The sequence below is a fragment of the Zea mays genome, chromosome 7 (genome assembly GCF_902167145.1).
Source record: "Zea mays cultivar B73 chromosome 7, Zm-B73-REFERENCE-NAM-5.0, whole genome shotgun sequence".
In the NCBI taxonomy this organism is placed as follows: Eukaryota; Viridiplantae; Streptophyta; class Magnoliopsida; order Poales; family Poaceae; genus Zea; species Zea mays.
In genome coordinates, this window is record NC_050102.1 from 28228525 (window position 1) to 28255311 (window position 26787).

The 26787-nt window shown below is 45.6% G+C and overlaps 1 protein-coding gene and 1 pseudogene across 1 annotated transcript; one reads left to right on the plus strand and one right to left on the minus strand.

Moving 5' to 3' along the window:
* Positions 1-7035: 7035 nt before the first annotated feature.
* On the plus strand, positions 7036-7193 carry LOC111589841 (uncharacterized; annotated as a pseudogene).
* Positions 7194-10909: 3716 nt separating this feature from the next.
* LOC103632183 (E3 ubiquitin-protein ligase BOI) lies at positions 10910-12008 on the minus strand. The gene is made up of 2 exons (XM_008654009.4): positions 11822-12008; positions 10910-11719 (listed from the first exon to the last, which is right to left on the minus strand). Exons 1-2 carry the CDS (start codon positions 11942-11944, stop codon positions 11180-11182), a joined length of 663 nt encoding a protein of 220 aa, XP_008652231.1. The 5' UTR covers positions 11945-12008; the 3' UTR covers positions 10910-11179.
* Positions 12009-26787: the final 14779 nt, after the last annotated feature.

The window sequence follows — 26787 nt, forward strand, 5'->3', positions numbered from 1 at the left end:
TGGGTGTGGCGGTCTTGGTTCTTCCTCATCCTCCTTTTCTTGATCATTTGTATCTCCCCCTTGATCATTGCTATCATCTTGAGGTGGCTCGTTTTCTTGATTTTGCTCTTCATCATTTTGAGCCTCATCCTCATTTTGAGTTGGTGGAGATGCTTGCATGGAGGAGGATGGTTGATCTTGTGTACTTGGAGGCTCTTCGGATTCCTTAGGACACACATCCCCGATGGACATGTTCCTTAGTGCGATGCATGGAGCCTGTTCTTCACCTATCTCATCAAGATCAACTTGCTCTACTTGAGAGCCGTTAGTTTCATCAAACACAACGTCACAAGAGACTTCAACTAGTCCAGTGGACTTGTTAAAGACCCTATATGCCCTTGTGTTTGAATCATAACCAAGTAAAAAGCCTTCTACAGTTTTAGGAGCAAATTTAGATTTTCTACCTCTTTTAATAAGAATGAAGCATTTGCTACCAAAAACTCTAAAATACGAAATGTTGGGCTTTTTACCGGTTAGGAGTTCATATGATGTCTTCTTGAGGATTCGGTGAAGATATAACCGGTTGATGGCGTAGCAGGCGGTGTTGACCGCTTCGGCCCAAAACCGGTCCGGTGTCTTGTACTCATCAAGCATGGTTCTTGCCATGTCCAATAGAGTTCGATTCTTCCTCTCCACTACACCGTTTTGTTGTGGCGTGTAGGGAGAAGAGAACTCATGCTTGATGCCCTCCTCCTCAAGGAAGCTTTCAATTTGAGAGTTCTTGAACTCCGTCCCATTGTCGCTTCTTATTTTCTTGATCCTTAAGCCGAACTCATTTTGAGCTCGTCTCAAGAATCCCTTTAAGGTCTCTTGGGTTTGAGATTTTTCCTGTAAAAAGAATACCCAAGTGAAGCGAGAATAATCATCCACAATAACTAGACAGTACTTACTCCCGCCGATGCTTATGTAAGCGATCGGGCCGAATAGATCCATGTGTAGGAGCTCCAGTGGCCTGTCAGTCGTCATTATGTTCTTGTGTGGATGATGAGTGCCAACTTGCTTCCCTGCTTGGCATGCGCTACAAATCCTGTCTTTCTCAAAATGAACATTGGTTAGTCCTAAAATGTGCTCTCCCTTTAGAAGCTTATGAAGATTCTTCATCCCAACATGGGCTAGTCGGCGGTGCCAGAGCCAACCCATGTTAGTCTTAGCAATTAAACATGTGTCGAGCTCAGCTCTATCAAAATCTACTAAGTATAGCTGACCCTCTAACACACCCTTAAATGCTATTGAATCATCACTTCTTCTAAAGACAGTGACACCTATATCAGTAAAAAGACAGTTGTAGCCCATTTGACATAATTGGGAAACAGAAAGCAAGTTGTAATCTAATGAATCAACAAGAAAAACATTGGAAATGGAATGGTCAGGTGAAATAGCAATTTTACCCAAACCTTTGACCAACCCTTGATTTCCATCCCCAAATGTGATAGCTCGTTGGGGATCTTTGTTTTTCTCATATGAGGAGAACATCCTTTTCTCCCCGGTCATGTGGTTTGTGCACCCGCTGTCGAGTATCCAACTTGAGCCCCCGGATGCATAAACCTACAAAACAAATTTAGTTCTTGACTTTAGGTACCCAAACTGTTTTGGGTCCTTTGGCATTAGATACAAGAACTTTGGGTACCCAAACACAAGTCTTGGAGCCCTTGTGTTTGCCCCCAACAAATTTGGCAACTACTTTGCCGGATTTGCTAGTAAGCACATAAGATGCATCAAAAGTTTTAAATGAAATGGCATGATCATTTGATGCATTAGGAGTTTTCTTTCTAGGCAATTTGGCACGGGTTGGTTGCCTAGAGCTAGATGTCTCACCCTTATACATAAAAGCATGGTTAGGGCCAGAGTGAGACTTCCTAGAGTGAATTCTCCTGATTTTGCTCTCGGGATAACCGGCAGGGTACAAAATGTAACCCTCGTTATCCTGAGGCATGGGAGCCTTGCCCTTAACAAAGTTAGACAAATTTTTAGGTGGGGCATTAAGTTTGACATTGTCTCCCCTTTGGAAGCCAATGCCATCCTTGATGCCAGGGCGTCTCCCATTATAGAGCATGCTTCTAGCCAATTTAAATTTTTCATTTTCTAAGTCATGCTCTCTAATCTTAGCATTTAGTTGAGCTATGTGATCATTTTGTTTTTTAATTAAGGCTAGGTGATCATGGATAGCATCAACATTAATATCTCTACATCTAATACAAATGGAAATATGCTCAACATTAGATGTAGAGGGTTTGCAAGATTTTAGTTCAACAACCTTAGCATGCAACATATCATTTTTAGTTCTAAGGTCGGAAATAGTAGCATTGCAAATATCAAAATCCTTAGCCTTAGCAATTAGTTTCTCATTCTCATTTCTAAGGCTAGCAATGGAAACATTTAACTCATCAATCCTAGCAAGCAAATCAACATTATCATTTCTAGGATCAATGCAAACATGAGAATCTACCTTAGCAATTAATTTAGCATTTTCATTTCTAAGGTTGGCAATAGTGTCATGGCACATGCTTAGCTCACTAGATAATTTGTTACATTTTTCTACTTCTAGAGCATAGGCATTTTTAACCTTAACATGTTTCTTATTTTCCTTGATTAGGAAGTCCTCTTGGGAGTCCAAGAGATCATCCTTTTCATGGATGGCACTAATTAGTTCATTTAATTTTTCCTTTTGTTCCATGTTAAGGTTAGCAAAAAGAATGCGCAAGTTATCCTCCTCATTTTTAACGTCATCCTCATCACTAGATGTTTCATATTTAGTGGAGGACCTTGATTTTACCTTCTTTTTGCCGTCCTTGGCCATGAGACACTTGTGGCCGACGTTGGGGAAGAGAAGGCCCTTGGTGACGGCGATGTTGGCGGCGTCCTCGTCGGAGGAGGAGTCGCTTGAGCTTTCGTCGGAGTCCCATTCCCGACAAACATGGGCATCGCCGCCCTTCTTCTTGTAATACTTCTTCTTCTCCTTTCTTCTTCCCTTCTTGTCGTCGCCCCTGTCACTGTCACTAGACATAGGACATTTTGCAATAAAGTGACCGGGCTTACCACACTTGTAGCAAACCTTCTTGGAACGGGGTTTGTAGTCCTTCCCCTTCCGTTGCTTGAGAATTTGCCGAAAGCTTTTGATGATTAGGGCCATCTCCTCGTTGTCGAGCTTGGAGGCGTCAATTGGTTGTCTATTTGGTGTAGACTCCTCCTTCTTCTCCTCCGTTGCCTTGAAGGCCACCGGTTGCGCCTCGGAGGTGGAAGGCTCGTCAAGCTCGTTGATCTTCTTGGAGCCCTTAATCATGCATTCAAAACTCACAAAATTCCCGATAACTTCCTCGGGGGTCATTAGTGGATATCTAGGATTCCCACGAATTAATTGTACTTGAGTGGGGTTAAGGAAAATAAGAGCTCTTAGAATAACCTTAACCACTTCGTGGTCATCCCATTTTGTGCTCCCGAGGTTGCGTACTTGGTTCACCAAGGTCTTGAGCCGGTTGTACATGTCTTGTGGCTCCTCCCCTTGGCGAAGGCGGAAGCGACCGAGCTCCCCCTCGATCGTTTCCCGCTTGGTGATCTTGGTGAGTTCATCACCCTCGTGCGCCGTCTTGAGTAGGTCCCAAATCTCCTTGGCGTTCTTCAATCCTTGTACTTTGTTGTATTCCTCCTTGCTTAGGGAGGCAAGGAGGATGGTTGCGGCTTGGGAGTTGAAGTGCTCGATTTGGGCCACTTCGTCCGTGTCATAGTCCTCATCCCCTATTGATGGTACCTGTACACCATACTCAACAACATCCCATATTCTTTTGTGGAGAGAGGTTAGATGAAATCGCATCAAATTACTCCACATAGCATAATCTTCACCATTAAAAGTTGGTGGTTTGCCTAATGGGACGGAAAGTAAAGGTGTATGTTTAGGAATGCGAGGGTAGCGTAGGGGGATCTTACTATACTTCTTGCGCTCTTGGCGCTTAGAAGTGACGGAGGGCGCATCGGAGTCGGAGGTCGATGTTGATGAAGTGTCGGTCTCGTAGTAGACCACCTTCCTCATCCTCTTGTGCTTGTCGCCTTTCCGATGCGGCTTGTGGGAAGAAGATTTTTCCTTCTTCTCTTTGTGGTGAGAGGAAGATTTCTTCTCCTTCCCTTTGTTGGAGGAGCTCTTCTTCTTCTCCCTCCTTTTGGTGCGGGACTCTTCCGATGAAGTGCTCCCGTAGCTTGTAGTGGGCTTTTCGCCGGTCTCCATCTCCTTCTTGGCGTGATCTCCCGACATCACTTCGAGCGGTTAGGCTCTAATGAAGCACCGGGCTCTGATACCAATTGAAAGTCGCCTAGAGGGGGGGGGGTGAATAGGGCGAAACTGAAATTTACAAATATAAACACAACTACAAGCAGGGGTTAGCGTTAGTAATAAAGAAACGAGTCCGCGAGAGAGAGCGCAAAACAAATCCCAAGCGAATAAGCAAGTGAGACACGAAGATTTGTTTTACCGAGGTTCGGTTCTTGCAAACCTACTCCCCGTTGAGGAGGCCACAAAGGTCGGGTCTCTTTCAACCCTTCCCTCTCTCAAACGATCCCTCGGATCGAGTGAGCTTTCTTTTCTCAATCACTTGGAACACAAAGTTCCTACAAGGATCACCACAAGATTGGTGTCTCTTGCCTTAATTACAAGTGAGTTTGATCGCAATGGAAGAATCAAGAAAGCACGATTGCAAAAGGCCAAGCAACAAGAGCGACAAATAACACACGGATCACTTTCTCTCTCAAGTCACTAATCACTAATGATCTCTTTTCTCAATTGTGAAACTTGGAGAGATGAAGGCTTTGAATGTGTCTTGAAATGGATTGCTAGCTCTTGTATTGAATGTAGAAGGTTGGAATGCTTGGATGGATTGAATGGAGGTGGTTGGGGTTGTATTTATAGCCACCAACCACTTCCTAGCCGTTGGGCCATTCTGCTGAGCGCGGACGGTCCGCCCTCCTGGTGCGGACGGTCCGCCCCTGTAGATCAACGGCTGAAAATGCAACGGTCAGCAGTAACGGCTATATCAACGGCTATATTGCATTTAATGCGTCGTCAGATGTCAGACAGAGCCAGTCGCGGACGGTCCGCCCGCCTGGTCCGGACGGTCCGCGAGGCCGCTATAATTCATTTCTCCGAACCCGTTACCTTCGGGTTTTTCGGTTTCTCACCTACCGGACGGTCCGCGCCAGAGGCCGGACGGTCCGCGCAAGGGCTCGGACGGTCTTTGCTTTTCCTCCGGACAGTCCATAGCACAGACTTGGATTTTTGCATTGGTTCTGGCCGAGTGACATCCTCGTGTCGTGGACGGTCCGCCGCAAGGGCCCGGACGGTCCGCGCTTGGCCTGTTTTTCCAAAAAGCTTCTCCTGTCCGGAATAATCTACGGTATTCCGGACAGTCGAATTAGTATAGTTGTAGATGAACCTTTGGCACCTGTAGAACATGTAATCTAGAGCAAACTAGTTAGTCCAATTTATTTGTGTTGGGCGATTCAACCACCAAAACTATTTAGGAACTAGGTGTAAGCCTAATTCCCTTTCAATGAGCAACGCAAGCGTGAAAGAATTTTAAACGAATTTTAAGGAACCAGATTCGATTTCAAAGATTAGAGTTTGGGCAAGACGTCGATGGCTCAACCCAAACGATATCGGATCTGATGTTTCGGAAGATTACTAAAGTCTGAATTTTTGCAAAATAAATTAGGACAATTTAAACAAATGGAGATAGACACGATATCAAAATCGTGATAGACGAATATGATCAAAATTTAGTGTCCATTTTATTCACCGCTATCACGTGTTAAAGTCTGCACTCATGGTCGAGTCGACGATAAACACCTGGGGTGTTACAGATAAGTTTTACATTTATATCATATATATCATCAAACTAAGTCGAATTCACTATTCACTATGTTTTTTCACAATACGACTTATCAGAAATATCATACTAAGATGGTTTATTATTTAGAAGTGTCTAGTATACCCGCTAACATCTAAGTCAGTTCTTATACCCTAGACGACTATAATAATATCTTTATTTGAGATGGTTTCATATATAGAAGTATCTAATATACTAACCAAAATCTAAGACAATTCTTAAAATCATAATGAATCAAAAGGTATATTTATTTAAGATGGTTTTCAATAACAATCCGTCTTAAATCAACATAAGACATTTCTTACGATGTAACCGTCTCAAAACACTTCTTTATTAAAGACGGATCTCCAACAAACTGTCTTACCTTGTTCATCACCATATGATAAAAGACGCTTCTATAAAATGCACATGTATCTGTCTTAAAATGTATGTCTTAAATAAGCATATTTCTAGTAGTGTGCGCTAGGTCGCGGACCGTCCGACCCTCAGCTGTAGACCGTCCACGCCTGCGTAGAGAGTACTGCCTTCAGTATTCATCGCAGTGAGTGATTGACGCCCGGATCAGCGCCAACTGTAACACCCCGTCCACTCTCGGACCGACGGTACTTACTCCTGGCAGCTCCTTAGGATCATATATTGTTCCCACAGACTAACATGAGTCTTTTGTGTGCACTTTGTCCTCACTCTTGCGCACTCGAGAAAACTTTCCGATCGGTTACCCATCCCAAATTGCTCCAAGCCAAGCACTCTTAACTTAGAAGTTCTTTCAAGATAGGCTTCCGAAAAAGAAGATGCACATTGTTGATATAAGTACTCTATTAATTCTATTAAGCCTTGGGCCAGGATATCACCATCCCCTGAGCTAGGATATCGCAACAAGCATGTAAACGAACTTGTTTGGGACCTTTCTCTACTATATTAAAGCACCAGTTTCATGTGTCGTGTGGCGTGCGTCACTTGCGAAGCATGTAGGTCTATTCCTCTCCTCTGCTACTCTCCTATCAATGGGCCCAATAGGTTGTTTACACCACAGGCGCAACGCTTCCACGTAATACCAACTCGCTAGCTGAAAGAGGATGAACGACTGAACAATCTATACAAAAGGGGGTCAGCTCATTTTCAACTCATATCTTTCTTAGTCTTTTGGCTAAGATAAAGTGTAATATTTGTTATTATCAGTTTAATATATGATATATGGACCATAGGATCATTTTGATATTAACTTTTTTTATTGGTATCAAATATGATTATGTGCTGTTGCAGCGCACATGCATTATACTAGTAGAATATAATCCAACCGTATGTCACATTTAACACTTAAACCTTTCCACCACTAGCTCACACCGCTTTACCAGAAAACCCCGTGACAAACTACAACTAGATCTACGGTTGGATTATGATCTAAAGATACAAAAGGCTTGCTTGCACGCTTGTATCTAAGGTCCGCTTGCATAATAGTCGTTCTCGTTAATCATTATACATCACTACAACATATGTGGTCTTTAGTGACAAATATCCCATGACAATGAAGAATTTCGTCATTGGCTTTTTTGTTTTAAGACGTATTTTTTGTGGCAAGACAACTTTATGATAAATTTGGGCTAGCATCACTAGTATCATTGATGAAACGTCATAACACTAGCCAATCGTCGTATGATGACGAACATCTTGTTGTCATAAGATACTATCAGAACTATATGATAATTTAATATCGTCATAAGATATTACAAATAAATAGTGGTTTAAATATTTGTTCTTGTTATTAATAAAAAATATGCATGTCCATATTGGGTAAAAAAAATCAAAAAATTCACTCCCGAAAAAGGTAACAAAATTGCTGCCCTGAGGATTCGATCCCAAGTGGGTAAAAAATTCAAAAAGTTCACTCCGGAAAAAGGTAACAAAACTGCTGCCCTTAGGATTCGATCCCAAGAGCCTTTATATAAAGGAAATTTTGTTGTCACCACTACAATAACTAAGATTATTTCATAAATGTAGATGTCTAAATAATATAGACGTTTTTAAAGCGTATTAATTCCACCCTGCAAGGCTACAAACTATTTCATAAATGTGGATGTCTAAACAATATAAACGTTTTTGAAGCGTATTAGTTCCACCATACAAGGCTACCAACTAAGTTCTGACTTCCGTCACACATATGATTACTTAGTATACAAATTTTACGATCAAAATCTATATTACATAATTATTTTTTTTGTAAAAATAACTAAATAAAATAAACCATATGACGACAATCCTTCATAGGCAAGGTTGATTAGGAGACGACGACATAGACTCTTCGAACTCATCATAATAGCCTTCCTCTTGCGATAGTATAAATAATTGATAGAACTTTGATGCACAAAGGCCGTTTCAGATTGCATCCTCTTCGGGCATGTCTGCTTGATCAACATGTTAATAGGCAAAAACTTGTGGTGCCCCCAGCCCGAATAAGTAAACGGATTAGGCCAGTAATATGGATTTATCGCCGTACCGCCACACACCTAAGTAGGACAACACATCGATGATGAATAGACCAGAAAGCGCCATGACATCCCTGAAGGAGGATGACTAGGTGATCTTGGTTGCACCACTTTTTGGGCCGGTTTAGTCGACCTTTGCTGATCAAAAGTAGTACTTACTCTATGGAGCCGGCCGGACGTCTTGGAAGTGTTTTGCTTCCTAGTACCTGTTTTAGGACGTTGTGATCTAACGGTCTGGGGTCGCTGCTGCTTCTGGTCGACTGCGGACTGTTCGACCTTCATAGTCGCGCCTGTCCGGACTGTTCCGCCTTAGTGCGTGGATTGTCTGGCGTACGCAGAACAGGTGACCGTGATCGAGTGTTCGACCATGCTTGCCCTCTGGTGCCTCTAGTCTTTCTTTTGTCCGGAGCCTTCCGATTAACCACTCTGTGTGATATATTTGGCGTGCGAAGATCACCAATGACGATATTTTTATCTTTGCTTTTATCGGACGCACATGGACGAACTAAGACTTTTTTGCTCGTCGGCTTTAATGTGGGGATAAGGACAGGTGGCATGTCAATCTTCACCTCTTGAAATCTCAATCGACCTTTGTTTATAGCCGATTGTATTTGCCGACAGAAGACAACACAATTATTGGTGTTATGAAGAAAGGAACCATGCATTTTACAATACACACGCCCTTTTAATTCTTCAACCGGAGGAATTATATGTGACAAATTAATATTACCATGCTTAAATAACTCATCAAATATTTTATCACACTTAGCAACATTAAATGCGAACTTAACTTTCATATTTTGTGTCGAGTGCGGGTGAAAGCGAGCATAAGATTTGGCCTTAGCAGGCCAAACAAACACAACGTCGTGTAATCTTTCTAGCTCCTGGGGCTTAGTTGGTCGACTATCTTTATGCTGGCCTTCTCTACTAGGCCGATCAAAGGTGGATTCTAGTGCTCCGGACAGTCCGACCTATGAAGTCAGACGGTCTGCGAGCGGACTGGACGGTCCGATACTATTCCCAAACTGTCTGTTCGCGTCGAGCAATGCCTGTGACTCCTTTGATGGGCTCTGTGTGATTCCGAACTGTCCGGCGTAGGGTGCCGGACGGTCCGAGATCGTGTGCGGACGGTCCTGCCGTGCTCAAAGTCGAACCACCGTTTAGCAAAGACGGTGGTGACAGTTGTCCTAGATATGAGTCCACCGGCGTACCAGAATATGGCTGGGGAAACCCATCTGTTGCCGATGTGTTTGGCGTAATTGTTTTGGTGCCCAATTCAAGTGATAAAAATTTGTCATGTGAGTTTTTCCTGATGCATGCGCCATATTCTCTATATCCTTTGTGATACTTTTAATCCGATAATCCAAAGGACTTTTAATAGATTGAACATCATTGGATGACCTGGCATCACATACCGTGGGGAGCTGCTGCAGCACGACTGACATGTAATCGATGTTTATTTCTCTCTCCCGGGCGACCTTCTGGTGGCGATCTACCCTAAAGTGCGAGAGGTACCACTTCTTCACCACCTTGAGCACTTGTTCTTGTTATCGCTGGATCTCCTCGACCAACATCTTCATGTCATCTTTTAATTCTTTATGCTCTATACTTGATAAATTAGTTAGCCCTGTGTCGCTGTTTGGAGAAGCACCGTTGATATCATTAGAATCGTCCATATAAGCCCGATTTTGTAGATCCGCAACTTTCATCCCCACTGGATTCGCCATAAGGGTATGTTGCTGTCGATATGGGTTCCAAACACTGGGATATAAACTGCTTGGTGGTGCCCTCGGTGGAGGCGTGGACGGTCCGCGGCATAGGGCCGGACGCTCCGCGACCTGGGCGCAGGAGCGGTTCCTTCCCTACATCGCACCGGACCGTCCCCACCTGGGGCCGGACTATCTGCGTTGGCGCAAGGTTGTCTTCCTCCTCGCAGGAACCTAGATCCCGTCCCTTGGGAGAGAGATCTTAGGGTGATCCGAGTCGGCAGGTCACCCGGGGCGTCCCCTGACAATGTAGAGTCACCTAAGGCACTCGATTTCACTCCGAGGATCAGATCTTGAATTAAGAAATTAAGTCAAGGAAGAGATCTTGAGTGGAGTGTATCTTGTCCCCGGAGGTGTTCGATCCTTGGGTTGATTTTGGGTTGACATGCCACCCAAGACAGATCTAGACGACATAGAGTTAAATTGGGGTGGATGTGGATATGCGGAAAGCTACAACTAGATTATGCTACATCTACTCCTTAGGAAGGAATGATAAATAAAGTAATCGGTTCGATTGGAATGCGTTCGAGGGTTCTCAATTGGTCGTACCCGTTCGTAGGCGATAACTAATAAATCTTACGTGATTATATGGATAACCACGCACGAGATAAGAATAATCGTCCGAGTTAATCTGATCGTGGGGGCACGGACCGAGCCTTAGGACCCGACAGTCAGGCAGGTGTTCAACAATGAGAGATCACATCCAAGAGTATGAAGCTGGCACTGCCAGCTATATACAATACAAGTAACTGTTCCCATGGTCTTAACTGAGTACCAGCTGTTCACCAATTGGCTGAGTAGCGCTAGTATCTTCATGAGACACCTTAACAGGCGATGTACAGCTACGTACGGGAACAACAATAGTTCTGTGTAGGTTGGAGTGATGTTTTATACTATTATCTTCGAAGAGAGAGTAAGGTAAACAAAAACAACAAGAACTCATACAAGGTTACAACTAACACCTTATGAAGAACAAAACATGCATGACGACTTCTTCCCCCCCTGCCTGCCTCTTTCCTTATCAGCCAAACCGAGCCTCCACCTCCATCACATTGTCCTTTGCAAGGTAGCAGAGAGGGCATACTGTAAGACTGATTCCGCACGACTCGCATGCGCAGAGGTGTTGGCACGGCAGGATTAGCATACAAGCATCACGGGCACAACAGACCTTACAGAGAAGCCTGGTAACAACAACACGTGTGGTGCTCCTCCCTACAGAAGCTCCCTCCACGTTCGGTGCCTGGCTACAGGAGCCAGTGGAGGATGAGCCATCATCAAGTGCGTGGACGACACTTGTTGTTGCCTGCAACACAGGAGGCAGCCGGGACATGATGAGCCACCGGTTCATTTCGTAGAACCCTTTGGCGAGGTACTGCACCTCATCCCTTTCCTGCAACGCGGTTCGCAGAAGCTCTTGCGTGCTCTTCAGCTCCATGCGTAGGCGCGACACTTCTCCGTTCTTTTCCGCCAGCGCATCTCTCGCCATCGACTCGGCCAGGTTTAGTAGAGTCTCGTTTTGTGCAGATATCTGTTGCTGTAGCTGTAGCCGTACCTGCTCGTTCTGTTGCAGGAAGTGAGAAGAAATGGACATATATAAAAAAGAGTTCGAAAATGCCAGCAAAAAAACTTGAGAAGAAGATAGCGAAATAGACCGAAAGCCTACATGTTCTTGAAGAGTCCGGTCTACTTGCTGCCTGTGCTGATCAAAAAGAGCAGTCAACAATGGTAACCGGGGTGGTGTCTGCTGATCCCCGTCCATATGGCTGCTACCTAAACATTGATCCATTATTGGCGGAAAGGAAATTCTATCTGTGTCGTCGGTTGATTGAATTAGACCAGATGAGGAGGATGCCCCTTTATAGCTAGCGAAGCACGCACACCAAGGGTGGGCAATCAATCTACAAATTCATATCTTTGGCAAGATACAATATTTACTCAGCACATTTATTTTTATAACTTGTGTTCATGAATAACATATCTGCACCACCAGTCGAGGTACTCTGCTTCTTTAACCTATCTTAATTCATTTGCCAAAAATACGCGGGGGTGCCTGCCTGCACCGAATTCAAAGGCTGGTCAAACTTTGATAAGCACGTGACGTCATTTGTCGTAAATGCGCGTGTATCTATTTCTTGTATAATAAATTTCTTCTTATATTTTTTAACGACTCACGAGAGTAGTCTTTAGACATATATAATTTATTATAGTATCATATAGAATATTTTTATAGCATAGAAAATATATAGCACATAACTGAGCATATACACTACACAACTAATAAACTAGATCATAACTCACGCGACAAAGAATGGGTCATAAGATGGCATTATTCAACACTCAACATATCAAAATATTAATTGTCTGACATAATCAAGTGGCTAGTGGCAATATCTTAAATATATAGAGAATATTAAATAGCGTAAGAAAAATTACATATTATAAGATAACTTTTCAACCCTTTATGCTTTAAAATTGAGTGACAATGTCCTCATCCTTGACTTGGAAGAACTCTCTTTCAAGAAACAAGCATCCTTTTAAGAATTTTTGTCCCATCATACTTCTTAGTTTATTTTTTAATGAAGTTCAATGAAGAAAAGATTACAGTTGTGTCACCTCCGAGCCACCATTGCGCGCTGGTAGTCTTAGCCCCCTGCTCCCGAATCGACGGGCGTCGGTGCAACAATACAAAGCTCCAACATGCTGATGTCTGATGGTCTATTGTGCTATTTGATAGGACGCGCAGTAGAGAAATGGAAAAGACCAATGAAAAAAATGTTGGACCAAATAGCTTCAAAACATTGTAATTTTATATGTTTTACAATAATTTAGTGTTTGTATATAGCATATACATGTACACATAATTTATTTCTAAAAAATAGGTATTTATTTGAATACTCTTGCTCTAAATTAGGCTCGCCCCTGACCTCCCTGAACACACAACACACTATCACAACTCCTCTAGAGAACTAAAACAACATGACCACGATCACACACTAGGTGGCACCCAGCTGAGGGGTCTGCGCACTCAAGAGGAGCTCTTGCAGGCCGACGACCCTAGTCAAGCACCACAAATGGCCCTAGGAAACCACTTGGGAGAGGACTGATTGCACATGAGCTTGGGCACCATCAAACACGCATGCATTCCTATGCTTCGACAACATCCGTGCGACCAGGATCTGCGAACACAAGGTTGACTTGTCCCTTGTGGTTCGGGTTGATGATGAGTGATTGTCAACATGGGTAGTACTTTGGTCTAGTCGGTAGACTAACGAGAGTATGGCATTATATGTTGTGCAACCGTGTCTGTCGGCTTGTGGTGTGCAGGTGTGGAGCAAAGAGAGAATGGTTGATGATGAAGGTGAATGTCATGTGGGTTCGTGCCGATAGACCGGGAGCAGCGAAGGATGAGCGTTGGGACTTGATAAGGGACCCAGGTGACTAGTCATGGTGGTTGACACCTAGGACACGCACCGACACGATGATGTGGCAGAGTGGATCGTGTCGCCGATGCGATTGAGGACTGGCGGGGCATGTGTCTAGGACGTGGGAAACGTATATGCAGTACGCTACTCACGACGGTTTGGTGGTTGAGCCTCAAAACCACCCAGCGCTATGCATGGCGGGTTTCGTCGAGTTTGGGCCTCAATACCACCCAGCGCTATGGATGGCGGGTTTCGTCGAGTTTGGAGCGCATGACTGTCAGATACATATTTTAGGAGTTGGTCCATTTTGCCCTGATTAAGTGGATGAGCTCTATATATCTAGAGGTAGTTTAGACTAGTGAAATAACCCCTACAATTATGTGGGAGGGCTATTGTGTGCAGCCATATCTTTGGCTATCTCTCTTTTGGCTAGCTCATTTGTGTTTACAAAACCCTAGTTTCATTCTCTAGTTTTCGCAGTAGTTTAGCCGAAGATCCGCAAATGATTTTAACTCCACATCTGTGTTTTTGTAATCCTCGCCTTATTATTAAAAGGAAGGGTGGCCAGATAGATCCACAGGGTTTATTGAATCATGTGCTTAGTTTTGTCTTTGCTGTAGTTTTAATTCGATTTGGTTCTCTCTCTCTCTTTCCTTTCCTTTTCTCTTGGGGTTATGGAAGAACCTTCGAGTTCTTAAGTTGTGGATGCTATTGGGGGTTGTTGGGAGGTGAGATACACTCTTTGGATCACTGTATATGCCCAATTGGTGCAGTTTTTGGTTGTGATCAAATCTGAAATCGTTTTAAAAACCCCCAACTAAACCTAGTCTAATTTGTGTTTTTTGATCTGCGATTGATTTACAAATCCAATTGAGTTCAAAATTTGTGGATACCTTGGAAACTCATTTGTCAAGGTGTGTGTAAAAGTTTAGCTCAATCGGAGTCAATTTGGATTGGTTTTGCATTCGAAAACTGAATTTCGAGCATATGAAAACAACACTAGATAGGGACAGTTTTGGACCAATTCGGACTTTTCGGTGTCCAATTTGCGATCCGTTAATTTTGTTAGTCTCGTGTGAGTCCTAGGAACATTTTCAAAACATGATATCACTGGTTGGTTGATGTGCTTTTAGTTTTAGTGACTACTTTATCTCCATTGAAGTTAAGTGCTCAAATTCAGTTTTAAGCAATAGAAATTGATTGGCTTTCATTCACTCCCCCCTCTAGACGCCTTTTCGATCCTTCATGATAACTAAGGAGTTGAAAGCCTTTCTCAGATTCTTGTCAAGGGAAGCCACTACTCTACTCCATCAGGAACAAAAGCGACCTAAGGAGTTGGGAGGCTGGTCAAACTTGTATTGTCATAAATGCGTGTGTATCTATTTCTATTCCTTGTATAATAAATTCCTTCTTATATTAATGTGTCGGATTGTGTAGTGGCCCTAAATGTCGTACCTGAGGACTCACTCTTCCACCATGCTATATAATCAAATATAAGAGAAAATAAATAGATGGGATGCTTTGTTAGTAAAGCGAAGAAAACAAGTTTCTAAAAATACTACTACCTCCTCTCTCGAATATTTATCGCCCGCTAATTCATTTTTAAACTAAACTGCGGCAAATAAAAAAGAACGAAGGAGTATCATGTTGTTAGTACATTTCTTGCACTCATTAGTCATTACTCATCCACATTCTACACATAGTTAGTGGATATTATATCATTAGTTATTCACTACTTATGACTTCCCTACTCCTATATGCATGTACAACCTCATATAGGTCATACTCATGTCTCTCTTCATGAGCTTCTTAAGGAATTCCCAAATCCTACGAATTATGACCAACAGTTGAGCTCACATAGATGTGTTCTTTCAAGAATACTCTGTAGGACAGTATCTTGCTATAAACCTCAGAACGCATTAAGCCTAAGTCAACCTACCTTACAGATTTAAGAGTAATGCATCTTCAATGGAGTGGGTTAGAAGTAATGTGCACTCTCCCGTTAACCAATAGCTTGCTCTTCTCATATCCTAATTCATGGGATCTCCAATTTTATAGGTTGAGTTACCACTGAGGTTAACTCACATGGGTCTCAATCCCATCTCCTTCGATGCATTATCAATCATAGTACGTGATAGTCCCTTAGTGAAGGGATCTGCCAAGTTCTTAGCTGTCTGGATATAATCCACATCTATTACTCCAGAGCTTCTCAGTTTCCTGACAGACTTTAGTCTATGTTTTACATGTTTGTTGGATTTCATATTATCCTGACTATTCTTCACCTTCGCGATCACCGTTTGATTATCACAGTTTATGAGAATGGCAGGAATTTGTTTCTCAACCATAGGTAAGTCCATCAACATTTCTCTTAACCACTCAACTTCTGTAGAAGTTGTTGGGGGCCTTCGTCTGCCGAAGGTCCTCAGAAACATGGCTAACCATTTGTTTTCAGCATATTATTAAGTATTACAGGAGCTTCGTTACCAGAAAAGCTTCGACATAGATCAATGGAAGTACGACGAAGAAAGCTTCGTCACATTGATGTAGGAAGGTGACGTGGGAGAAGGTGTTGTTCATGTTGTTAAGTGCATATGGTAATATTGTCCTTGTGACATTTGTAAACCTTGTATGTAATTTTTGAGGGTATGAATGTAATATCGTACGAAGCTGTATGATTGCCTATAAATAGATGAACAGTACCCCCCATACTATTCACGCGGGATTGTAATTGCATTCACGTCATTGCCTTCAAACAAGCCGAAGTAATAAAAAATGAGTGAACAACAGAAGTTATGTCCAGAGCTGTGAGCTCTGCCTCCATGGTATATTTTGTAAGTATTGTCTACTTACATGATCTCCAAGAGACTCCATCTCACTACGGAATGCATCCTTCCAATATTCTGCATCGGGTGATGCATAAGCCTCTGCTATGGTTGTGGGGGTATCCTCGATAACATACACAGTGAAGTCTTCACCAAAGGACTTTGCAATCCTCGGTCTCTTACTCGGAAGCGTCATGATCCTTTGGGACTCAAATGTGATACAATTACTAGTCCCAGGAGGCTAGTAACCACATTCCTTACTTCAAATAGTACAGAGTTTAAATAAAGGTTATTACAATACCGGGGTACAAGCTCGAGAGAGCCAGAATATAAAACGCAGTAGAAGGCACACTAGCCCAAACCACAGGCAGTGCAGACATAGCACTCTCAATCAAGCATAGCAGAAAAGAAGACTTCGACTGCTGAAAAACATAAATAAATCTGGGTGAATACACTAGGTATTCCGCAAGCCCATCCCGCTCCCGTAAAGAGAAAGAGACCTATATCATACATGCTTTATATGGTGGAGTTAAAGTCACTCTTCTTTTTCTCAGAGAAAGGCAGTTTATGTAGGGTTTTCCTAAGGAAATAAAAATAACACAATACTCAACCACCACTGAGCTTCCCGCTCCTGTGGCCTTGTTTTATTTTTCAATACGCACTTACACACACATTTCCCTGTTCCCGGAGGTTGTAAAAATCTCTAATTGTCATACCACACCAGACTCGTCCATACTAGTGGACACGGACTATTCGAATAGGCTTCAACTCTGCGCAGAGGGGTACACTTTACCCACTAGTTCGGTTTCTGCGATCTCACCGTCGTGAGACCCGAATGCCGAATCTCTTTCTTTCCTCGCACGTCCTAACCTTAACAGTTATAACGGAAGGAGTCAGGCCACCGCCATGTCCAAACCAGACAAAACATTCCCCCTCCTTATCCTCCCGGTGCTCCCCAGCCTTCATAACCCTGGGGTTGGACCGTACGAGTTCGGATTGAGTGACTGCCCACACAGTCTCGAGTGTTTGTACTATTTATGAGTACAGGTAGTGAAAGATGACAAACTGGTCCTTATATGAGGGGACAATCATTTTGATCACACCTAAACCAGCTGAGCCAACACCTTAAGCCCTCCCCTAAACCAGGGAGTCCTTGATCATCCCACTCACAAGGTGATGAGGGTGAATACCCTTCATCGCACATCCCTTTTTTTTAAAAACCTCGATTGAAGAAACACACTGCCCTTTCTCCCATCCCACATTTTGTATCCAAAAGATATATGTTAATGCGGGCTATCTCTCTACTCACAATGCATTTATTCCACCCTGTAATCCCGGCCTAGGTAGTGGTAGAAAGAATAGGTAATTTATGCATCACGGGAAGGATGGACTTGCCTTCATCGAAGCTTTCCTGGCACAAAAGGTCTACCTCCGGGAGATCGGGCTCCGGCCCTTCTTTCGGGGCTACGGGTTCCGGATCGACGGTCCCCGCTTCTTCTAGTGAAAGAGGCAATAAACAATACATCAATAGTGGTTTACTAATTGGAGTGTGTCATTTTCTAATATTATCATTACATGTGACTTTAGAAAGTGTTTTGATAATTTTTGGTGCATAAAATATTGAGATGTAATAATTAGAGAAAAGGCTGAAAAAGAAAAAAGAAAAAGGATTTAGGCTCTGGTGGGCCGGGGGGGAAATCTGGTCCAGCCGGGCGCAGGGCGGGCGTGGGCGCGATTGCGCCGGCCCAGCTGCGGCCCAAGGCGGAAAACGGCGCGGGCGCGCGAGGGGTGACGCTGTTTCCACGGGGCCCACGCGTCAGAGAGAGCGGGAGGGGGAGACGGCGCCAACGGTCGACGGGGAGGGGTGAACCGGCCGTCCGCGGGGGAGAACCCGGCCACCAATGGGCTCGACGGCGATTCGCCGCCGGCGACCCGGTTCTTGGGCAACGGGCAGGCGCCCTAGCATGAGGAGGGGCTGGCGAGCTTAGGGGCGGGCCCAATTTGGCCAGAGGAGGCTAGGAGGGGGCTGACCGCGGGGAGGTGGCGGATCTCCGCGGCGGGAGTCGTCGCCGGTGAGGTTCATGCGGGGATTGGGGTAGGGGAGTGGTGTCCCAAGCTCGTGGCGGTGTGGCGCAACTGATGAGCCTATCTAATTTCTCGCTAAACCACCAGAGGGGGAGGGAAAAGAGGGGGAAGGGCTTACCGGAGGGGAAGAAGACGGCGGCGCTAGCGCGATTGCTTGGGTGAGGGGGAAGATGGGTGGCTGAGGCCGGTGCAGGGCTAAGAGGTGCTCGGGGCGGCCCTTTTATAGGCGCCCGAGGGGAGGGGAGCGGCGGAGCTGGGCGGACGCCGGTGAGGTTGCACAGCGTTGGAGTTAATGCCGCACAGCGGCGACGACGAGACCGCACGGTGGGGCAGTGTCGTGCAAGGACGCGACCACAGCGGCGAGGACGGGGCGGTGCCAAACTTCCTTGTGCGGCGAGGGGATGGGCGAGGGGATGGGGCGAGGAAGAGGACGGTGGTCGGAGGTGACCGCGGCGAAGCCGTACGCGGCGAGGACAATAGGGTGGCTGACTGGTGGGGCAGCCTGCCAGCGGGAGCGGTCGTGAGCGAGGGCAAGGGGGAGGCGACTGACGAGTGGGGACGGCGTGTCAGTGTTGCGCGGGCACGAGCGCGGAGTGGGCTGGTGGTGGGCCGAGGGGGAGGTAGTCGCGAGCGCGAGAGGGGGAAGCGGCCGCGGCGTGGGCTGGAAACGGCCCAGCTAGGAGGAGAGAAGGGTTTCTCTTTTTCTTTTTATTTTCCAAATTCTATTTCTATTTTTGCATCCCTTTTTTTGAACAATTAATTAACTAGGTAATCTTAGGTGCTAAAACAATATAATATATTCTAAGTGAGGTGCTTCTAATCAAACAAAGTATATGCATATGATGAGAAGACCTAGGGATAAAATAAATAAGGAAGGGGGGGTTAGATTAGGGTTCCAAACCTCGGGTTTGAAAATTGGGATGTTACAAACCTACCCCACTTAAAGGAATCTCGCCCTCGAGATTCAGACGGGGCTCGAGAAAAGGTAAGGGTATTCCCTCCTCAAAGAGTCCTCACTTTCCCAGGTAGCTTCCTCTTCTCCTTCTCTGCTCCACTGAACCTTACAGAGTCTTACTTCTGAGTTGCGGGTCTTTCGGACTGCTGAGTCAAGAATCTTTATTGGCTTTTCCCGGTACTGGAGATATTTTTGAATCTGATTTGTCTCTGCCTCGATGTGGTTCTCTGGTACTTGCAGGCACTTACGGAGCTGGGACACATGAAACACATTGTGAATATCTGACATGGATTCTGGTAGTGCAAGGCGGTATGCTGCGGGTCCCACTCTGCTAATGACGGGATAGGGGTCGATGAAACGTGGTGCTAGCTTTCCTTTCAGTTGGAACCTTTTGACCCCACGCATCGGGGAGACCTTGAGGTATACGAAGTCTCCTTCCTCAAATTTGAGTTCTCTCCGTCTGTTGTCTGCATAACTTTTCTGGCGACTCTGAGCTTCAAGTAACCTCTTGCGGATTAGGGCAACCTTCTCTTCGGCCTCTTTAACAAAGTTGGGTCCTTCCAGTGTCCTTTCCTTTACATTGGACCACATTAGGGGGGTCTGGCAATTTCTTCCATACAATGCTTCGAACGGTGACATCTTGATACTGGCCTGATGGCTGTTGTTATATGAGAATTCGGCATATGGCAAACTGGACTCCCAATTTCTGTCGAACGTCAACACACAGGCTCTTAGTAAATCTTCGAGGACCTTGTTGACCCTCTCCGTTTGACCATTTGACTGAGGGTGATAGGCGGTGCTGAAATCTAACTTGGTGCCCATAGCTTGCTGAAGGCTCTTCCAAAATTTTGAGGTGAACTGCGTCCCTCTATCTGACACTATCTTCCGAGGAATACCATGGAGCCTGACTATATCTTTAAGATATATCCGGGCAAGGGTGGCCCCTCCAAAAGTGGTTTTCACTGGAATGAAGTGGGCCACCTTGGTGAGACGGTCTATTATTACCCAGATAGAGTCATTTCCTTTTTGCGTCCGGGGCAGTCCGGTTACAAAATCCATGCCTATTTCCTCCCACTTCCATTCAGGCACTGGGAGGGGTTGCAGTAGGCCTGCAGGTTTCTGGTGTTCGGCCTTTGTGCGCTGGCAGGTGTCACACCAGGCCACATACTGTGCTATCTCTTTCTTCATCCCTCTCCACCAGTATCTGGTTTTGAGGTCTAGGTACATCTTGGTGGTTCCTGGGTGGATGGAGTAAGCTGAGTTGTGAGCTTCATTGAGCAGGACTTCCCGTGCCTCTCCTTTTGGTACACATAGACGGTTCTTGAACCAAAGAACTCCTTGTTGATCTGTCCTAAAGTCCGGAAGTTGCTCTTTGCGAGCTTTTTCCTTAAGCCTTGTTGTCTCCGTGTCCATGCATTGAGCCTTGCATATGAGGTCTTCTAGCATTGGCTTTACTTCTAGGCTACCGTTGTTTCCCATACATGCATTTAGCTAAGCTGATTCCTTCTTCCAATCTTCTAAAAAGTTGGTCCCCTTTATCCCGAAAGGTTTTCGGCTGAAGGCGTCTGCTACCACGTTGGCCTTCCCGGGGTGGTAATGGATCTCGAGGTCATAATCTTTGATCAGTTCAAGCCATCTTCTTTGACGGAGGTTGAGGTCTGGCTGAGTGAAGATATACTTCAGACTCTTGTGATCAGTGAAGATGTGGCATTTGTTCCCAATTAGATAGTGCCTCCATATTTTTAGGGCGTGCACTACGGCTGCCAATTCCAAATCATGGGTGGGGTAATTCTGCTCATGCGGCTTGAGTAAGCGGGATGCATAAGCAATAACTTTCTAATTTTGCATTAGGACACATCCTAAGCCTTGCCTTGAAGCATCACAGAAGATGACGAAATCCTGGTGTATATCTGGTAGTGTCAAAACGGGCGCGGTCGTGAGCTTTTCCTTTATGATCTGGAAACTTTCCTCACACTTTGGGGTCCACACAAACTTAATGTCCTTCTTGAGGAGTTTGGTCATAGGTCTTGCTATGCTGGAGAATCCCTTGATAAAGCGGCGGTAATACCCTGCCATTCCCAAAAAGCTTCGCACTTCACTGACGTTGGATGGCTGCTTCCATTTTGAAACGGTTTCTACCTTGGATGGGTCTACTTCTATTCCTTCTGGAGTCAAGATATGCCCAAGGAAGGCTATCTTTTCTAACTAGAATTCACACTTGCTGAGTTTAGCATAGAGTTGATGTGCCCTGAGTCTTCCGAGGACGATTCGAAGGTGACGCTCATGGTCCTTGCGATTCTTGGAATAGATAAGGATGTCATCGATGAAAACTACGACAAACTTATCCAATTCTTCCATGAATACCTTATTCATGAGGTTCATGAAAAAGGCGGGTGCGTTCGTTAGCCCAAACGGCATCACTATGAACTCATATTGTCCGTATCTGGTGACGAATGCAGTCTTCTGTATATCTGCTTCCTTGATTCTCAGTTGGTGATATCCTGACCTTAGGTCTATCTTAGAGAAATATTTGGCTCCTTGCAACTGGTCGAAGAGATCGTCGATCCGAGGGAGTGGATACTTATTCTTGATTGTAAATTCATTCAAGAATCGGTAATCAATACACATTCTCATACTTCCATCCTTTTTGGTGACGAAAAGGACGGGTGCTCCCCAGGGAGACGAACTGGGACAGATGTACCCTTTTTGTTGCAGCTCTGCAATCTGGAGTTTTAATTCTGCTAACTCTGTGGGGGCCATGTGGTATGGTCTCTTTTGCGATGGGCGCAGTGCGAGGAATGAGATCTATATAGAACTCCACTCCTCTTTCAGGCGGCATTCCAGGCAACTCTTCCGGAAATACATCCATGAATTCTTCTATTACGGATATGTTTTCTGCTGCCAGATTAAACATCATTGGATCGTTGGCGGGCGGTTGGGCCTGACAGGAAACTGCTTTTCCTTGGCGGCCGGTGAGAAGGACGGTCTTACTTGCGCAACTTATGATGCCCTTGTGCTTAGTTAGCCAATCCATTCCTAGGATCACATCAATCCCTTGGGATGGCAAGACGGTTAAGTCTGCCAAGAACACTACCCCACTTAAAAGAATTCTGACTTGGGAGCATTTGAGCTGACATAGAAGGTCTGACCCCGGGGTTCGGGTGACCAAAGGGATTTCTAGGGGTGTAGAGGGGATGCCATGTTTTTCCACAAAACTAGTGGCTATAAATGAATGGGATGCTCCTAAAAATCAAAAAGTACAGTAGCGGGAGTAAATTCAACAAGGAACTCACCGAGCACTACTCCCGGAGCTTGCTAGGCCTCTTGAGCATCGACGTGATTAACTCGTGCTCTGCCCTGGTACTGGGTCCTGCTCTGCTAACTGTTGGAGGGGAGTGCCTTGGAGGCAGGTGCCGAGGTATTCTTGGGGCCATTCACCGAGTTGGAGTAGGTAGGTCCGGGTGCCTTCAACTGGGGGTAGTTATTCTTGAAGTGACTGGGGTCTCCGCAGTGCCAACAGGCATTTGCTGGCGGTTGGTTGCTTGCAACCGAGGGGGCCTGAAAGGAGCTCTGACTCTGCTGACTGTAACGTGACAGAGTGGGTCCAGCTAGTCTATTGAAGCTTGGTCCCTTGGGTGGAAGCCCGAAGGATCGAGCTCTCTGGTGATGGTCTTGCTGCTGAGCTCGGAGAACTTGGAATTTCCTCTTGAGATGCCCTTTTTCTTCCTCTTTTGCCCTTTCCACTTGTATGGCTTTGTTGGAGAGGTGCGAGAAGCTGAGGAAATCTTGGCTGGCGAGGATGGTCTTGAGTTCTGGTCTTAGCCCTTTCAGAAAACGGGCCATCTTCTTGGTTTCGGTGCTGACGTCGTCAGGTGCGTAACGAGCCAACTCTGTGAATTTGTGCACGTACTCACTGATAGATCTTCCACCTTGAGTTAGTTCCCGGAATTCATCTTCCTTGAGTTAAACGATCCCCTGGGGTACATGGTGCTCACGGAAAGCTGTTTCAAATTCTGCCCAGGTAGCGTCCCTGACGGCCGCGCTGAAGGTATCCCACCATGCTAGGGCCATCCCAGAGAGTTGATGAGCAGCCAATTGAACACGCTGATTTTCGAGGCATCCGATGGCTTCCAATTTCCTCTTGATCGTGCGTAGCCAGTCATCGGCATCGAGGGGATTGCTGGATCCAGTGAACGTGGGAGGCTTGAGTCTCAGAAATTCTCCTATCCTGTCTTGTGGTCTTCCACCACCTGGGCGCTGGTTCTCCAGACTTCTAGTGAGGACTTCAATGAGTCGGGTCTGATTGGCTAGAACTTGGGCCAAATCTAGTGGTAGTTCCGGAGGTGCGGGGAGGTGGGTCTCACTCCCTTCTCCGCCAGCTTCTCCTTCTGCTCCTAGGGGAAACCCTGCTCCAATCCCGGAGGCGGTAGGCGTGGTTTTATCTGAAGCCATCTGCCAGGGGAAAAGAGTTACTACCATGCACATGCCAAATTTTTTTTAACAAGTTACTTTATTCATTACACAAGTTCATTACAGCATACAACTATCATAAGTTCATTACACACGAGTGCTATCTAGGGTACTCCCGAACTCCTTCTCTAAAGTGTCCCCAAAATCCTTGAGAAGGTCATCAAGGCTGGCTAGGGACATTTCCTCGGTGTCGGACGAGTTCCCTATTCTGGTAGGAGGTAGGGATGGAGGAGCTTCTTCCTTCTGCTCAGTCTGGCATCCTTGGCTTCTGGTCTTCTTGCGGATTTTTCTTGCGGGGGCGAGCTTCTTTAGCTTCTTGTCGTAATCCATCTTCAGAGTGCAGTAGGCCTCACGGGTGTTGGTTTCCTCACCTTCCGCTATCTCGAGACTCTCTTGAAGGGACACATTTTCCCTTGTAAGTTCCCTGACTTGTTGCTCCAGGCTTTCCACCCGGGAGTTTAGGTGAGTGCAGTGGGAGGCAAGGTCATCATATTGGTTATCGAGAGTGTGGAGGTATCCATCCATGTAGACGATGGTGTGGTCATCCTCGGTAGGGTCTCTGCCTGACAGGGCCTGAAGTCTTTTCCTCCAGGCGGGGGTATTTTTGTTGCTGGGTGGAAAGTAGTGAAGGGGGGTTTCAAAGATTACTCTGTTGTAGTTCTGGCATAGTTGTCGGAGGGCTTTTCGGGCAACATTCTGGCAAGTATCTGGGAAGCGGTGTCCAGTGAAAGTGACTTGGAAAGAAGGATGGTTCGGGTAGTTTCGGCTTTCTCCCAGGTAGACTGCCATAGAGCACTTCTCCATTCCATTCTCGAGATATTCCGTCCAGACATATTCTGGCTTCTTGCGGATCCCCTTGCAAAGCGCACAACTTTGCAACAGATGTGGGAACCCCTCCACCTCTGAGCAGTAGGATGTCCTAATGACCAGAGAGTCTTCCATCTAGAATAGGAAAAGAAGGGTCTGTTAATATCGGGGGAAAGGAGAGAAGAATTTTCTTGGGGTAAGAGGTATTTTCTTTTAAGGCAACTTTTAAGGTCAGGGCTGCGACCTACGGCCAGTCCTATGGCTCCGATACCACCTAAAGCGTCCCGATCCTTTGGGACTCAAATGTGATACACTTACTAGTCCCAGGAGGCTAGTAACCACATTCCATACTTCAAATAGTACAGAGTTTAAATAAAGGTTATTACAGTACCGGGGTACAAGCTCGAGAGAGCCAGAATATAAAACGCAGTAGAAGGCACACTAGCCCAAACAACATGCAGAACTAGGTGCAGACACAACCCTCTCAATCAAGCATAGCAGAAAAGAAGTCTTCGGCTGCTGAAAAACATAAATAAATCTGGGTGAATACACTAGGTATTCCTCAAGCCCATCCCGCTGCCGTAAAGAGAAAGAGACCTATATCATACATGCTTTATATGGTGGAGTTAAAGTCACTTTTCTTTTTCTCAGAGAAAGGCAGTTTATGTAGGGTTTTCCCAAGGAAATAAAAATAACACAATACTCAACCACCACTGAGCTTCCCGCTCCTGTGGCCTTGTTTTATTTTTCAATACGCACTTACACACACATTTCCCTGTTCCCGGAGGTTGTAAAAATCTCTAATTGTCATACCACACCAGACTCGTCCATACCAGTGGACACGGACTATTCGAATAGGTTTCAACTCTGCGCAGAGGGGTACACTTTACCCACTAGTTCGGTTTCTGCGATCTCACCGTCGTGAGACCCGAATGCCGAATCTCTTTCTTTCCTCGCACGTCCTAACCTTAACGGTTATACCGGAAGGAGTCAGGCCACCGCCATGTCCAAACCGGACAAAACATTCCCCCTCCTTATCCTCCCGGTGCTCCCCAGCCTTCATAACCCTAGGGTTGGACCGTACGAGTTCGGATTGAGTGACTGCCCACACAGTCTCGAGTGGTTGTACTATTTATGAGTACAGGTAGTGAAAGATGACAAACCGGTCCTTATATGAGGGGACAATTCTTCTGCTCACACCTAAACCAGCTGAGCCAACACCTTAGGCCCTCCCCTAAACCAGGGAGTCCCTGATCATCCCACTCACAAGGTGATGAGGGTGAATACCCTTCATCGCACATCTCTTTTTTTAAAAAAAACCTCGATTGAAGAAACACACTGCCCTTTCTCCCATCCCACATTTTGTATCCAAAAGATATATGTTAGTGCGGGCTATCTCTCTACTCACAATGCATTTATTCCACCCTGTAATCCCGGCCTAGGTAGTGGTAGAAAGAATAGGTAATTTATGCATCAAGGGAAGGATGGACTTGCCTTCGTCGAAGCTTTCCTTGCACAAAAGGTCTACCTCCAGGAGCTCGGGCTCCGGCCCTTTTTCGGGGCTACGGGTTCCGGATCGATGGTCCCCGCTTCTTCTAGTAAAATAGGCAATAAACAATACATCAATAGTGGTTTACTAATTGGAGTGTGTCATTTTCTAATATTATCATTACATGTGACTTTAGAAAGTGTTTTGATAATTTTTGGTGCATAAAATTTTGAGATGTAATAATTAAAGGAGAAAAGGCTGAAAAAGGAAAAAGAATAAAGATTTAGGCTCTGGTGGGTCGGGGGGAAATCTGGCCCAGCCAGGCGCAGGGCGCGCACGGGCGCGATTGCGCCGGCCCAGCTAAGGCCCAAGGCGGAAAACGATGCGGGCGCGCGAGGGTTGACACCGTTTCTGCGGGGCCCACACGTCAGAGAGAGCGGGAGGGGGAGACGGCGCCAACAGTCGACGGGGCGGGGTGAACCGGCCGTCTGCGGGGGAGAACCCGGCCGCCAGTGGGCTCGACGGCGATTCGCCGCCGGCGACCCGGTTCTTGGGCAACGGGCAGGCACCCTAGCATGA

What these genes read in the sequence shown, in the direction of transcription:
- LOC103632183 (XM_008654009.4), bottom strand. Translation starts at nt 11,944, where the DNA reads ATGGATCAATGTTTAGGTAGCAGCCATATGGACGGGGATCAGCAGACA. An exon ending in ACCGGACTCTTCAAGAACAT is followed by an intron (nt 11,720 to 11,821) that starts GTAGGCTTTCGG and finishes TTCCTGCAACAG; the next exon opens with AACGAGCAGGTACGGCTACA.